This window comes from Ylistrum balloti, unplaced genomic scaffold, assembly GCF_031769215.1.
Source record: "Ylistrum balloti isolate Yb309-2 unplaced genomic scaffold, AGI_CSIRO_Ybal_v1 Utg370706, whole genome shotgun sequence".
Taxonomy (NCBI): Eukaryota; Metazoa; Mollusca; class Bivalvia; order Pectinida; family Pectinidae; genus Ylistrum; species Ylistrum balloti.
Window position 1 is genome coordinate 19,898 of NW_026782423.1, and position 15,054 is coordinate 34,951.

General features: G+C 35.8%; 1 protein-coding gene across 1 annotated transcript in view; it reads left to right on the top strand.

Moving 5' to 3' along the window:
* LOC132557641 (NIPA-like protein 2) overlaps positions 1-15,054 on the top strand; it is a 45,249-nt gene that overhangs the window by 16,735 nt on the left and 13,460 nt on the right. Inside the window, exons 4-5 of the mRNA XM_060222161.1 lie at positions 11,601-11,660; positions 12,834-12,886. Of these exons, the coding sequence (XP_060078144.1) occupies positions 11,601-11,660; positions 12,834-12,886 (113 nt within the window). The remainder of the gene's footprint in view (positions 1-11,600; positions 11,661-12,833; positions 12,887-15,054) is intronic.

Genomic DNA, 15,054 nt, shown 5'->3' on the forward strand with positions numbered 1-15,054 from the left:
GCAGCCATCTTGGATTTTGGAAGTAAAAGTTTGTTACTGCTATTTCTTGGAAAGTACTGGATGGATCTTTCTCAAATTTCATATGCAGTTTCCCCTTGGTCCCTAGTTGTGCATTGTACCTTTTTTGGACTGATTCGAATTCAAGATGGCCGACAGGTGACCATCTTGGATTTTGAATGTAAAAGTTTGTTACTGCTATTTCTTGGAAAGTACTGGATGGATCTTTCTCAAATTTCATATGCAGGTTCCCTTTGGTTCCAAGTTGTGCATTATACCTTTTTGGACTGATTAGTTTAAACATATTTTATTGACAAAGAAAAGTCAAAGGGATTGGTCAGTAAGTTGCTGACTGATCCGAAATAAAGATGGCTGACAGGCAGCCATCTTGGATTTTGAGAGTAAAATCTTGTTACTGCTATATCTGAGGAAGTACTGGATGGATCCTTCTGATATTTCATAGATATTGGTTTCCCTTGGTCCCTAGTTGTGCATTGTACCTTTTTTGGACTGATTTGAAATCAAGGTGGCCCACAGGCAGCCATCTTGGATGTCGACAGTAATACAGCACAAGCATATTGTCCATTATCCACCTGTAACTGACTGCTATCTAATAATACTTTGGGATCTTTTTCAAATGATATTTGCTAATAGGTGCTTAATAAAAATATCATGTGCCATCATTGAGTACATTCAATGAAGACCAGTTCATGAACATTTACAACACCTGTAACACACAAAATAAAATAAATAAATCATCAAGAACTGAAAACAGATCCTCAAATGGTGGGCGCCAAGATCCCTCTGGGATCTCTTGTATGTTTTTGTTTTTTCGAGATTCAGCATTAATTATAAGTAGGAACAAGTGTACATGATTCAATGTCAGATGTTTTGTGGTATATGGACAGGTTTGCATATATAGGTATGAAGTATATGTAAAGTGTTATAGATTTTGAATATTGATCATGTGTGTATGGATCATGTGTTCGTAATATTAGCATGGATGTTAACTGATGCATAAACATTATACTTTACATGTAGGAGTGTATGTAGTTGGAGGTCGTTATTTCCAAATATGGACATGTTTTCGATGTTACCATAAATGAATATTTACATTTGGTATGACCAAGAGAATTAGAAAAAATAACATTTATTTTTGCATAACAACAATATATTAATGACCTGATCACTGCAATTGCACTGTGTTGTAATACAGTAAAACCAAGTTACCTGCTAAATTGAAACATCTGCCGTTGAGCTTTCATAATTTTTTTTTGCATTCAGAACTGAACAAAATGAAATGAATATTGTATGAATGGCTGAGTTGATCCAGAAAATGTAATAAAGTGACAACAAATAATTTTCATACAGTCATTCACTATGACCATGCTATGAAATTTCCAGTGAAAAAAAGGCTCTCTGCAGTGTCACTCCCACGAACAAGCATAGTAAATGCCTAATCTGTATATTGGTGAGGTTCACCAATACAATTTAAGTAATTATAATGTAAATATAAGGAATGATTTTTAGCTCACCTGGCCCAAAGGGCCAAGTGAGCTTATGCCATAGTCCAGGGTCCGTCGTCCGTTCGTCGTCTGTCATGCGTCCGTCCTGCGTCCGTCAACTTTTCATTTAAACAAGCGAAAGGCGTAGAGTTATCATATTCAGTTGGAAGGTTCCTCTGATGAAGCCCAACTAAGTTTGCAAAAAGAAATGGCCTTGACCCATATTAAAGGTCACAGAGGTCAAATGTTTTAAAACATTTAAGCAACTTCTTCCAAAATACTGGAAGGTCTAGAATCATAATATTTGGCTGGAAGGTTCCTTTGATAAAGCCCAACAAAGTTTGCAAAAAGAAATGACCTTGACCCATACTCAAGGTCACATAGGTCAAATGTGTTAAAACCTTTAAACGACTTCTCCACAAATACCGGAAAGCCTAGAATCATTATATTAGGCTACTATGTTCCTCTTATGGTGTCCTACAAACTTTGCTAAAAGAAATGACCTTGACCAATATTCAAGGTCACAGGGGTCAAATGTGTTAAACCTTTAAACTACATTTTCTGATGATCCAAAACATCTAGGATAGTGATACTATTCCAAAGTAGGTTCTCAATGATGGCCGGTAATATTTGATAACAGAAATGACCTTGTCCCATATTCAAGGTCACAATAGTCTTAAGTGTTAAACCTTTGAACATTTTCTGATTAAGCTAAAGGCTTAGGATCATAATATTTGTCCAAAAGGTTCCCTTAATGGTGCCCACATAGTGTGTGAAAAAATAGCTGGACCCATAATGATATTTAAGGTCATTGGGGTTAGATTTGGTAAAATAGTTAATCAGCTTCTTGTGATTAACCAAAAAGCCATAATATTTGGCCATTAAAGGCTTATATACAAGTGACTTGTTTTGGACTACTAAGGGACAGAACCCATATGGAGTAATTTGTCATATTGCTTTAAGCATCTACTGTGGAACATATGCACAGATATAGAACAGTTGGTCATAAAGATCCAGGTGAGTGATACATGCCCTCTGGGCCACTTGTTATTTTTTCAACATCATTAGGTCATTTTGAACAACATTTCTGGACACATTTCATCACGGATGTTGAAATAGTGCTCAACTGTAATCAACAGAGAACAAGTTATTAGATATAGAACCATATCTGTATGCTGGATACGAGGTCGAGTGAGAGGTATATTTGTAGACATGCAGATAAAATCATTTAACTGTAATTGTTCCACATGTGTAAATGAGTATGCAAATGTTTGCAAATGTTGATGAGCTCTCTCTGTTGTCCTTTATAGATTGTATTGATCAAAAACTGAAAAAAAAATGAATTATATATATTAATAATGTTATCATAGCTGTGAAGTATTAATCATTATAGATTTAAAGGATTTGAAACATGAGATATGTTTCTAGATTATATTGTCACATACTGGAATTCTTTACAATCAATAAAAATACAAATGATGAATATCAGAGCACTTCCTGTTTTGATTTAGCTGTCCGGCAATTGTTTCACATCTGATCCCAGTCTAGCAGACTCCAGCTAAGAATCAATTTCCACTCTCCCACTGCGGAAACTAGTTGGTAATCTCAGGTGGTGTCAAATTCTTTTTCAGATAATTGAAAAGAAGAAAAGAAATCTTTGTATATTAAGTATATCATCATCATCAAATGTTTTTTCATGATTGGATGAATTTGTTGAGTATCATTATTCTTAAAAAACATTAAAAGAAATGTTTGGAAATAACTACTAGAATTTTATAAGTAGTTCCTATATCTCAATCTGATGTAGACCAACTGTGGCTCAGAGTTTGGACATGTTGATATCTAAGACAGGAGGCATGATGTTTATTTGTTTACCAAATATGAATAGGTCTCCTGTTGGCCAGACAATGGCATTTGGAATATAAACCAGAAATAGCCTACTGGCTCTCTATAAAGCATTTCCTACAGCTGGTAAGGTAATTAACTGAGGTAGATTGTGGTAAATAGTATATGTATTTAATTGTAGTAATTTTTTAATGTACAGTAAGACATTGTCAGTGAAAGTGTTTAGCCATATAGAAAAGAAAATTTATGGAAATCTGTAATGTAGAATGAAAAAGGAATATGTTAAAGACCAGAAAACCTCAACTGCATGCAAATTTTTATACAAGAAAAAGTAAATTTTCTCTAATTGTAAAACTGTGGACATGGACAACCATTGAATTTATTGTGAAGCCTTAAACTCAATACTTCAGAAACTGTATCCGAGACATATACAGGTACTTCCAATCAATGAATTTTCGAACTTTTGAATTCTGACCTTGTAACCTTCAATACCAGAATTTCAAGATAGTAAAATGGTTTAAAACTATGAGAGCAAAGTACTATTATCCCTCCAAAATTGTGATGCCCCTATCACTGAAAGGTGGGAATATGATACTTTAATCAAGTAACTTCACATCATTTCCTCTATCTCAAAACTGACATATTCAAGACCTAAAAACCTGATAGCCCCAGAAACCTTCAATTTAAGACACAGAGAGCTTATAACCCAAGAAAACCTTCAGTTTGAGAGACATGGAGGCCTTATAATACCAGACAACTTCAGTTTGAGACATTAAGATCTTATAATACCAGAAACCTTCAGTTTGAAACATGGAGGCCTGATAATACCAGAAACCTTCAGTCTGAGAGACATGGAGGCCTGATAATACCAGAAACCTTCAGTTTGAGAAATGGAGGCCTTATAATACCAGACAACTTCAGTTTGAAACATGGAGGCCTGATAATACCAGAAACCTTCAGTTTGAGACATTGAGATCTTATAATACCAGAAACCTTCAGTTTGAGACATAGAGGCCTTATAATACCAGACAACTTCAGTTTGAGACATGGAGGCCTGATAATACCAGAAACCTTCAGTTTGAGACATTGAGATCTTATAATACCAGACAACTTCAGTTTGAGACATGGAGGCCTTATAATACCAGACAACTTCAGTTTGAGACATTGAGATCTTATAATACCAGAAACCTTCAGTTTGAAACATGGAGGCCTGATAATACCAGAAACCTTCAGTCTGAGAGACATGGAGGCCTGATAATACCAGAAACCTTCAGTTTGAGACATTGAGATCTTATAATACCAGACAACTTCAGTTTGAAACATGGAGGCCTGATAATACCAGAAACCTTCAGTTTGAGACATAGAGGCCTTATAATACCAGACAACTTCAGTTTGAGACATGGAGGCCTGATAATACCAGAAACCTTCAGTTTGAGATATGGAGGCCTTATAATACCAGACAACTACAGTTTGAGACATGGAGGCCTGATAATACCAGAAACTTTCAGTTTGAGACATGGGGGCCTGATAATACCAGACACCTTCAGTTTGAGACATGGAGGCCTGATAATACCAGACACCTTCAGTTTGAGACACGGAGGCCTTATAATACCAGACAACTTCAGTTTGAGACACGGAGGCCTTATAATACCAGACAACTTCAGTTTGAGACATTGAGATCTTATAATACCAGACAACTTCAGTTTGAGACATGGAGGCCTTATAATACCAGACAACTTCAGTTTGAGACATGGAGGCCTTATAATACCAGACAACTTCAGTTTGAGACATTGAGATCTTATAATACCAGACAACTTCAGTTTGAGACATGGAGACCATATAATACCAGACACCTTCAGTTTGAGACATGGAGGCCAGATAATACCAGACACCTTCAGTTTGAGACATGGAGACCATATAATACCAGACACCTTCAGTTTGAGACATGGAAAACCTTGCATTCCATCAGTGAAACCTTGAACTTTAGGAACAAGAAAACCTAATCTGTTTACTAGAATCAGGGAAGTTTTAACAGGTTTATCAGTATCTACATAGAAAATGATAAGGAACTGTTGACATTATAGAAACTGCAGTGAAGATGGCCTGTGGCTGTAAGATTGGCATTATATGACGACAAAGGCTTTGATAGAAATTTCTCGGAATTAAATGTCAAGGAGACTAGCTGGAAGTAATATACAGAATATTTGCTGGTTGATTGATAACTGATAATTCTCTTGTTTTTATCTTGTCCTTGATATACTGTATAATATTCCCTAATAGTGTTGAAATATTATAAAAATATTGTATACATTAATGTATTTTTATGACAAGTGGACATGAATGACAAGTGTTTAATTAAAACTTATGCTATTATATAAATGATATAAAATATTAATAAAGTGTGTTATGTTAGAGTAAATATGAATGACAGCATACAAATATAGTGTGTTCTGGAAGAGAAAACATGAATGATAGCATAAAAATATAGTATGTTCTGTAAGAGAAAATATAATGTTGTGGATCAAAGTGGAGATACTGATCTCTGAAGAGGCATATAATACAGCTGTTACAGATCAAGTGGGCCATAGTACAACTGTTATAGGCCAAGTGGAGCATCGTACAGTTAATATGGGTCAACTGGGGGAACATATACAGTTTTTCTGGGTTAAAAGCCACACTGGTATATAAGTCGCAGGGTCAGTTTTTAGCGATTTTTTTCTATTTTATCCACATATAAACCATACCCTTTCTTATGATGTGGTAACTGAGATGTTGACCAAAGGTTGTTGATATAACTGACAACAGAGGGCAATTTATCAAGATTTTCAGTGAAACATTTAATAAAATTTGCAAATGAATTATACACAGATAATTCTTGATTTTATTGATGTATTTAAAATGAAAACTTTAAATAGCAAATATCAAACTTGTTTGGCTTGGGTCTCTTCACAGATTGTCTACGCACAGATAGGGAGCTTATGTTACGTGTGGTTTATTAACAATCTCTCCATCTGTGTCTGTACTGTTAAATATTAACAAAGGCAATTGAATGCTGACCAAATTCTTATAGTCCAGTAAAATTGTTCTTCTTGTAAGTTTCATGAAGCTATTCATATCGTAAACAAGCATGGTGGTCGTTCTAGAATTTCACCTATAACCAAATGACTTAACGATCCCACAATGCAAAAGGCCATTTTAAACTTCCACTCTAGCTTTAAAGTAATCTTGGAAGTCTAGACAATATTATTGCGATTCCTATTCAAAGGTATGATTAATTAAATCCAGGAAAATGTATTTTCTATTTCAATCTTCAAATCATCCTGTATACGATTGCAAATGATGGTTCTAGACGATCTGTTTCATTCACAAGCATGTTACAGTCAAGTGGAGAATAGTACAGCTGTTGAAGGTCAAGTGGGCCATAGTACAGCTGTTATACAGGTCAAGTGGGGCATAGTACAGCTGTTGAAGGTCAAGTGGGCCATAGTACAGCTGTTATACAGGTCAAGTGTGGCATAGCACAATTGAGATTGGTCAGATGAGGCATTGTACAGCTGTTATAGGTAATAGGGATGTAGTACAACTGTTATAGTACAAGTGGAATACCTTTCAGCTGTTATAGGTCAAGTGGGATACAGTATAGCTGTTATAGGTCAAGTGGGATACAGTATGGCTGTTGTAGGTCAAGTGGGATACAGTATGGCTGTTGTAGGTCAAGTGGGATACAGTATGGCTGTTGTAGGTCAAGTGGGATACAGTATGGCTGTTATAGGTCAAGTGGGATACAGTATGGCTGTTATAGGTCAAGTGGGATACAGTATGGCTATTATAGGTCAAGTGGGATACAGTATTGCTGTTATAGGACAAGTGGGATACAGTATGGCTGTTATAGGTCAAGTGGGATACAGTATGGCTGTTATAGGTCAAGTGGGATACAGTATGGCTGTTATAGGTCAAGTGGGATACAGTATGGCTGTTATAGGTCAAGTGGGATACAGTATGGCTGTTATAGGTCAAGTGGGATACAGTATGGCTGTTATAGGTCAAGTGGGATACAGTATGGCTGTTATAGGTCAAGTGGGGACAAGTGGGATACAGTATGGCTGTTATAGGTCAAGTGGGATACAGTATGGCTGTTATAGGTCAAGTGGGATATAGTATGGCTGTTATAGGGCAAGTGGGATACAGTATGGCTGTTATAGGTCAAGTGGGATACAGTATGGTTGTTATAGGTCTAGTAGGATACAGTATAACTGTTATAGGTCAAGTTGGATACAGTATGGCTGTTATAGTTCAAGTGGGATACAGTATAGTTGTTATAGGTCAAGTGGGATACAGTATAGCTGTTATAGGACAAGTGGGATACAGTATGGCTGTTATAGGTCAAGTGGGATACAGTATAGTTGTTATAGGTCAAGTGGGATACAGTATGGCTGTTATAGGTCTAGTGGGATACAGTATGGCTGTTGTAGGTCAAGTTGGATACAGTATAGTTGTTATAGGTCAAGTGGGATACAGTATAGCTGTTATAGGTCAAGTGGGATACAGTATAGTTGTTATAGGACAAGTTGGATATAGTATGGCTGTTATAGGTCAAGTGGGATACAGTATGGCTGTTATAGGTCAAGTGGGATACAGTATGGCTGTTATAGGTCAAGTGGCATACAGTATGGCTGTTATAGGTCAAGAGGGATACAGTATAGCTGTTATAGGTAAGACTGTTAAAGGTCGAGTGTTTGCAATAATAAACCGATTTCAGAGTCCATTTGAACGAATTGTTATCATTGTAAAGTGGTATTTCGAAAAATGCTTAACTATGTGATATACTGAACATTCGTATTTCACTTCTTAGCATCAAAAGAACCTTTTAAACAAATATGACTCCATATTTATTATGCCTTCAGGCAAATTTAGTATAAAATGTTTTGTATCGTCTTGATTTTATGGTAAAAAAATCCTACAGTTCACTAAATAAATGATGGTAGTAGAAAAATAGGGTGCAGTATAGCTTCAAAGGCAATATGTGTAGGTGGAAAGATTGATCATGGATGATGCTGGCTCCTGATTCAACCACAGAGTATTAAAATGATTATTAGAACAGGGTTAGCTCAGACTGTGTAATGGGTCTGTACAGGATGTCATCTGCCTATCTCCATTATAGAACCAGTCTATCTGGTCAGACACAGTGCCACAACCTCGACTGTGGAACTTGTAACTCGTGAGCAATTAGTTTTAGTCAGATTTATCAGCCAGAGACAATATTAACATAGCTGAATGCATTTGACGTGATATAAAAATGAATTGTTCATTAGTGATCTGATTGAGGTAGTATTCTAGATTGATCATAACAATTAGCAGCCCAGCAAGGTCTAGTCAATAATGAAGGGTTAGGTCTCTTTGCAACAACTGATGGCTTCTGAAAGTCATGTCATGATGAATCTGAGAAAGATTGGACGAGTTTTCTGTTATATAAGCAGAGCTGTATTTGCAAAATGATATTGAACTGTACCAGTTTTAAGGTAGACCAGTTTGTAGATGTCATCGCCCATTAGAGACAGGATGATCTTTCAGAATTTTTAAAATCCTGGTCATATACATGTACATTTATAGCTGATGAATGTTCGTTGAAAAATTATGAATCAGGATATTAAAGCAAAATGTCTTTTCTATCCAGCATTTGTTTACTGTTTAACATGAAATGATTGTGGATAATTCTTTCTTGGTGTGTATATACTGTATATAAGAGGTTGTATTATGGTATGTCAATCCATCCATACATCCATCATAAAATTGTATTTGTCTGGAAATCTTCTCCCACAGTTCTCAACAATCACAACGTGGCAAAAAGGGTGTGTTTTCTTGATCACAGTTTCATTCGATCAACAGGATTTGGAACAGTCATACTGTGAATGTTCTCAAAATGATAATCTCGTCCAGAGATTTCTTTTCTCAGCTTTGAACCTGTCTCTTTCAAACTTGGTAGATTTAATCACCATGACATGATGTTGTATTCTGGCAGTTTGGTTGAAATTTACTTGAAAGAGTCGAATCATTGCTCCCGTTTTCATGGTAGTCTTTGTCTGGAGATCTCCTTTCCTTAAAATTTTGTAGGCTTTATGATGTAAAATTAAATTTTCTTAAATGGCAGTTTGATTAAAAACTAGTGAAGGAAGTATTGCCCTTTAAAGGGTCATGATGACCTATAACCATTGTGCTTAATCTGTTGTCGTCAGCCGTCCGCCAGAGTAGACTTTGACATTTCAAACTTCTAAAGTTCCACCAGTGGGATTGAGCTCAAACTTACATGAAATAATCCTTAGATGGTACTGACCAAGTGTTGTTATTTTCCGGGTCTGTCTGGAATCCAAGATGGCCATCTTGAAAAACATATTTAAATTTTTTTCTGCAGTTCCACTGGTGCCATTGAGCTAAAAATTGGAAGGAATGTTAAGGAAAGGTAGCCAACAAAGTTTTATTTTTTAGACCATGTCAAAACTTTGACATGGCAACTAGGGATGCCATTTCGTAACATAATTGCAAAATCATGGTTTTCCTGTTCAACACTTATTTCAAAGTCCCACCTGTGGGATTGAGTTCAACTTGTCTGAAATGATCCTGAAATGGTCCTGACCAAATGTTGTTATTTTTCAGGTTGATATTACAGGTTGGTTTGAAATACAAGATCGCTGCCATGGCTTCAATAACCACTATCATGAAAAACATTTTTGAAACTTCTTTTCTAGTGCCATTGAGCTAAAAATTGGTAGGGATCTGGAGGAAAGATAGCCAACAAAAGTTTGCTTTTTTTTACTGTGTCAAAGCTTTCACATGGCAACCAGAAGCAGCAGCCATTTTGTAACATGACTCGTTTTCTTTAACAACTCCTATTTAAACTTCACCAAGTGTTGTTATTTTTATGGTAGGCCCAAAATCCAAGATGGCTGCCATTTTGAAAAACACATTTTAAACTTTTTCTCTACTTCGCCTTCTTAAGGCCTAGGTAGATTTCAACCAATTTTGATCTGAAACATTATTGCAGGTAGGTTATCATTTGTGAAATTCAAAACATTGATTTGACCCTCTAGGGGACCTTGAAGCATGGCCCCAAGTGGAAAACACAAAACATTATTTCCTTAATGCTTGCATGGATTTATACCAAATGTGGTCTGAAATATCGTCATAGGAATTCATTAGATTTGTCAGACAACCATCTGCAAATTCTGTGGTTTGTCTTATCAATTTATCGATTTTCAGATGACTGTTAAGGGCCATAACTCCCTGTCATATTTTACAGAGTTCTCTTCCCTCAGTTGAGCTTTTAAACTGTGGCATGAAATTGTGTTTTTCTAAATGGCATTGAAACTTTATGATTTTGATATCTGTTGCTTTTTGTTTTTTCCAGTATTTTGTTTTTCTCTGCCAATCTACTTGATCCTTAGTAGGCTTAAAAAACCCATACATAAGGTTATGATTTCATGAATTGCTTTTTTTTTCAGCAATATTTCAAAGAGTTTCTGCCCTTTGTTTTGTTTTTTTTTTTTTTGCAGTATTTTGATTTTCCCATATCTTTAAAACTTGGTACACTTTAATTTATTGTCAAAATATATAGCACTGCATCTCTCTTCCTATTTCCATATTTGTATTCCTTTGACACAATAAGTGATGAACATTTCTTTGGCAAGAAGCAGACACCCCACAGTACTCTTGTTTTTTTGTTAAGTGCATAAATGTTGAATTCATTACATTTTATTTCATGGGTTTGTCTGCAAGCAGGGAGATGACAGACAAGGTTTTAACACAATGAGCATTTAATGTCATAAAGTTCCTTAATCTTTCTGAGAGGTTAAGATAAACAATGTTTCCTAGGGTGCAAGTAAAGGTTGACAAATTACATTTCTTGTCTTGATTACAGAAAAATGATTGCATGTTCTCAGGTGCTGAATCATTAGAAATCGCACACACATGTACACTAAAAGCAGTGTGATAAGTTTCCCTCTGTCAAGTGGTCATTAAATGCTGTCTCTGAAGGTGTGTTGTTTCATTGCCGTAAGGTCCTGGAGAAGATTTTTCTTTAATAAAGAAGTCAGTAATTCCTGCAGGCTAGTCAAGGAGACATGAACACAGTGTTTATCATGGTTTTGTAATTTTCACTTTGGAAGCATTTTATTGCTTTTTCCAGCTCTAGCATGCACAGGCACTCCCTGAATCATTTATAGATATAGCATGTCCTTACTTGATTGTGTATCCTTTCAGCTAACCTTTTCCTGGCGGCCCTGATCCTTAAAGAGAAGATCCGAGCTGAAAATCTCTTTGGTAAGTGGATTTTATTTGCCCCATTGTTGTATTGATGATAATGAGGTAATGGATACACTGAAATACAAATATAGTTCTTCTTTTGAAAACACCATCCTACCTTCCATTCCTCACTTGTATGGTTTTATTAAAGAGAGTAAAGCTCCTGCTCCAGGTGTTGTAAAATTTGCTTGAGGCATATTTCCCTTTATATTGGCAGACTCTGTACTAATATATACTTTTTTTTATTTTACAATTGCAAAACAAGATACTTCATCATGTTTATGTCTTTTGCTGGCCTGAATGGTAGAGAGTTTCACGATTGCAGATTGTCATTGCTATGTCTTGAGAAATATTAGATGATTCTTTCTCAAATTCACTTTGTAGTTTCCCCTTGGTCCTTGTTCATGCCAATTCAATTTTAAGACAGATACAAACCTTTATTGCTGATAGGAGGCTATCTTGGTTTTTGGCAATTAATGTTTTCTGAAAAGTGTTTCCTGAGAAGTACTGAATATATGAGAATAACTTAAAACAACCTTCCAAATTAAGCATTCGTGCTTTCATTCCTGTTTCTTCATGATGCTTGATAAATTGCCTAGATACAATGTCTGTGATGTAATAACAAGTGTGATTATGTGACATCATAATTGAATGGTAGATCATGACGTAGTTTATATAATTCTTAAACAGTACTGTTTAGTTTGGGTTTAAATGATCTAATAAAATACATTTCTTTTTCTCTTCTTTCATTGGGATTCCTCCGAATAGAATTTGTAGAAAGGAAATATTTTAAATAGTTTTTTTTTCGCAAATGTCTAAATATTCACTTAGTTTTAATTTTCTGTATTCTGGAGATTTGATGTGCTGTTTGTGGACTCGTACGGTGCGGTACTTATATATAGTGGAAGGAGAAAGTACGTGAACATTTAGTCATTTGCGGAAATATAACATTTAAAATCTTTCCTTTCTTCAAATTCTATTCGGAGAATCCCATTGAAAGAATGCAAGTACTCCGTGGTCCCTCTTGGTGCCTTTTCTATTTGGAGAATGATTTGAAAGCAAAATGGCCGGCAAGCAGCCCAAATAGCCAGTTGGTCTTCAAGTTATACATTTCCATACAACATAATTACTTATACTGTGAGAGTTATTCTTACACGGGAAGTGTTACCTAACATTGTATCAATGTTGCAGGATCTGCAATGGCTGTCATTGGTGCTTTCCTCATTGTCACCTTCTCATCCAAGGTTTGTATAAAAATATCTACTTTATACATGTATTAATGACTCTACACCTGTGAAAAGACACTCCAAGAGAATTTCTCTTTTATGTTACGATTTTTATTTAAGAAGGAGCATATACAGCCCCACCTGTTGTAATATAGTATCATTACTTTTTCATCTGTTATCTTAATATCTCTGTGGATTTTGACAACTTTTATGCAGTAGTCAAGTTTAGGAATACCTTTGAGGCATTCCTGTTTCCAAGGAAATGCCAGTCTCCATTTTTGTGACACTAACTTGCATTGGAATTGGTTAATAATGTCTTACAGGTGTATGCTTGTTCTTATATAGAGCATAAATTTGTCAGCTTCAGCTACAGGAAGGCTATATTTGAGAGTTAGAAAAACTAAACATTAATAATCTGCAATGCATGCACTTTTAAGTACGGAAAGACCATCATCACTAATTGGAATGTCACTATGTTAAATGGTTCCTAAGGAGGTTTCGTTTATATATAACTCTTGGGGTATAGAATATTGTTGGCTGGAAAATCATTGATATGATTCTTTTGAATTTGATAAATTTCTATTGATTTCATGTATTGGTTTTGTATGAACTGTATGAAATTCATCTACAAATTTATATACTGAATCAGTAGAAAATTTAGTTGATTTAAGGGTGAAGTGTATGACTATTTGAAATAATATTTTGCAATAAAGCTAACCAACATAATGTATCATGTCTTTGACAATGTGTTACAAGGAGTTCACAGAGATAATTGGATTTCTAGGAAAGAGCAGGCACTGCCTGCATGCAGCTCTGATTGAGGGTTTCTTAAATAGATCACAAAACCACAGAAGAACCAATTACCATGATAGGAGGTGAAGCAAGGTCACATTGCTGTGTGCTTTTCAACATCATAGTTGTTGCACAATGTGGTGCTTATCCACCTGTCCTATACATGTATTACAATATAAAACATTACAATGTATAATGACCTTGTATTGTACTTATCTTGTATTACAATATATACTTGTATCACAGTGTATCTATACTTACTTTCACAATATATATATATTCAAATATAAAGGTTGAATTCAGTGTCCATGAAATATAATCAAATAACTTCAAACATCTTGAAGATTCAGAAATGAAAACGCTAATGCTTAATTTGACATGTTGTTTGAAGTTATTTTGATATATATATATACATATATACTAACCTTGCAAGATTTATGCTTACTTTTATTATAATGTATGTACATAGTATACTGACAAGGAAAAGATACACAACATCCAGTTAAATACCAATAGTTTTTTATTTCAATAAACTTTTGTTTAACAGTTCTGAGTAGCGTGAAATCATTTGAATTGATCACACTACATGTTCTTGTGTCCACCTGACACATATATCCTGATCAGCATACAAGTAAGTATAGACGTGGCAGCATTTCACTGAAATTTGTCATTGTGTAAAGGATGCTGAGGCTAATTAATGATGAAATTATGATTACAAAAAGTCAGTTCTAATACTGTTGGCTAGAAACACCCAAAACACTGTGGCAAGAACTCTACAGCCATGTTTGATTGACTGGTACACCTGACAGCCACCATCAAACATGACTGGTACAACTGACAGCCACCCTCAAACATGACTGGTACAACTGCCAGCCACCCTCAAACATGACTGGTACAACTGCCAGCCACCCTCAAACATGACTGGTACAACTGCCAGCCACCCTCAAACATGACTGGTACAACTGCCAGCCACCCTCAGACATGACTGGTACAACTGCCAGCCAACCTCAAACATGACTGGTACAACTGTCAGCTACCCTCAGACATGACTGGTACAACTGCCAGCCACCCTCAAACATGACTGGTACAACTGACAGCCACCCTCAAACATGAATGGTACAACTGACAGCCACCCTCAAACATGACTGGTACAACTGCCAGCCACCCTCTAACAAGTGGACTGAAGGTAATTATGCCTTGACAGGATTGTTTCTTGAGGTTGCAACACTTGTCCAAGTAGTTTAGAACTGCAAAAAATCCTGCAAATTAGACGCCAGGGATACACAATTCAAGAGTTAGCCAAGATACTGTGCTGAGACATCTCCACTATGGCATCAAACTGGACTATGTTGCAGTGAGAATATCCCTTTATAGTCATCAATGTGAAGCAAGAC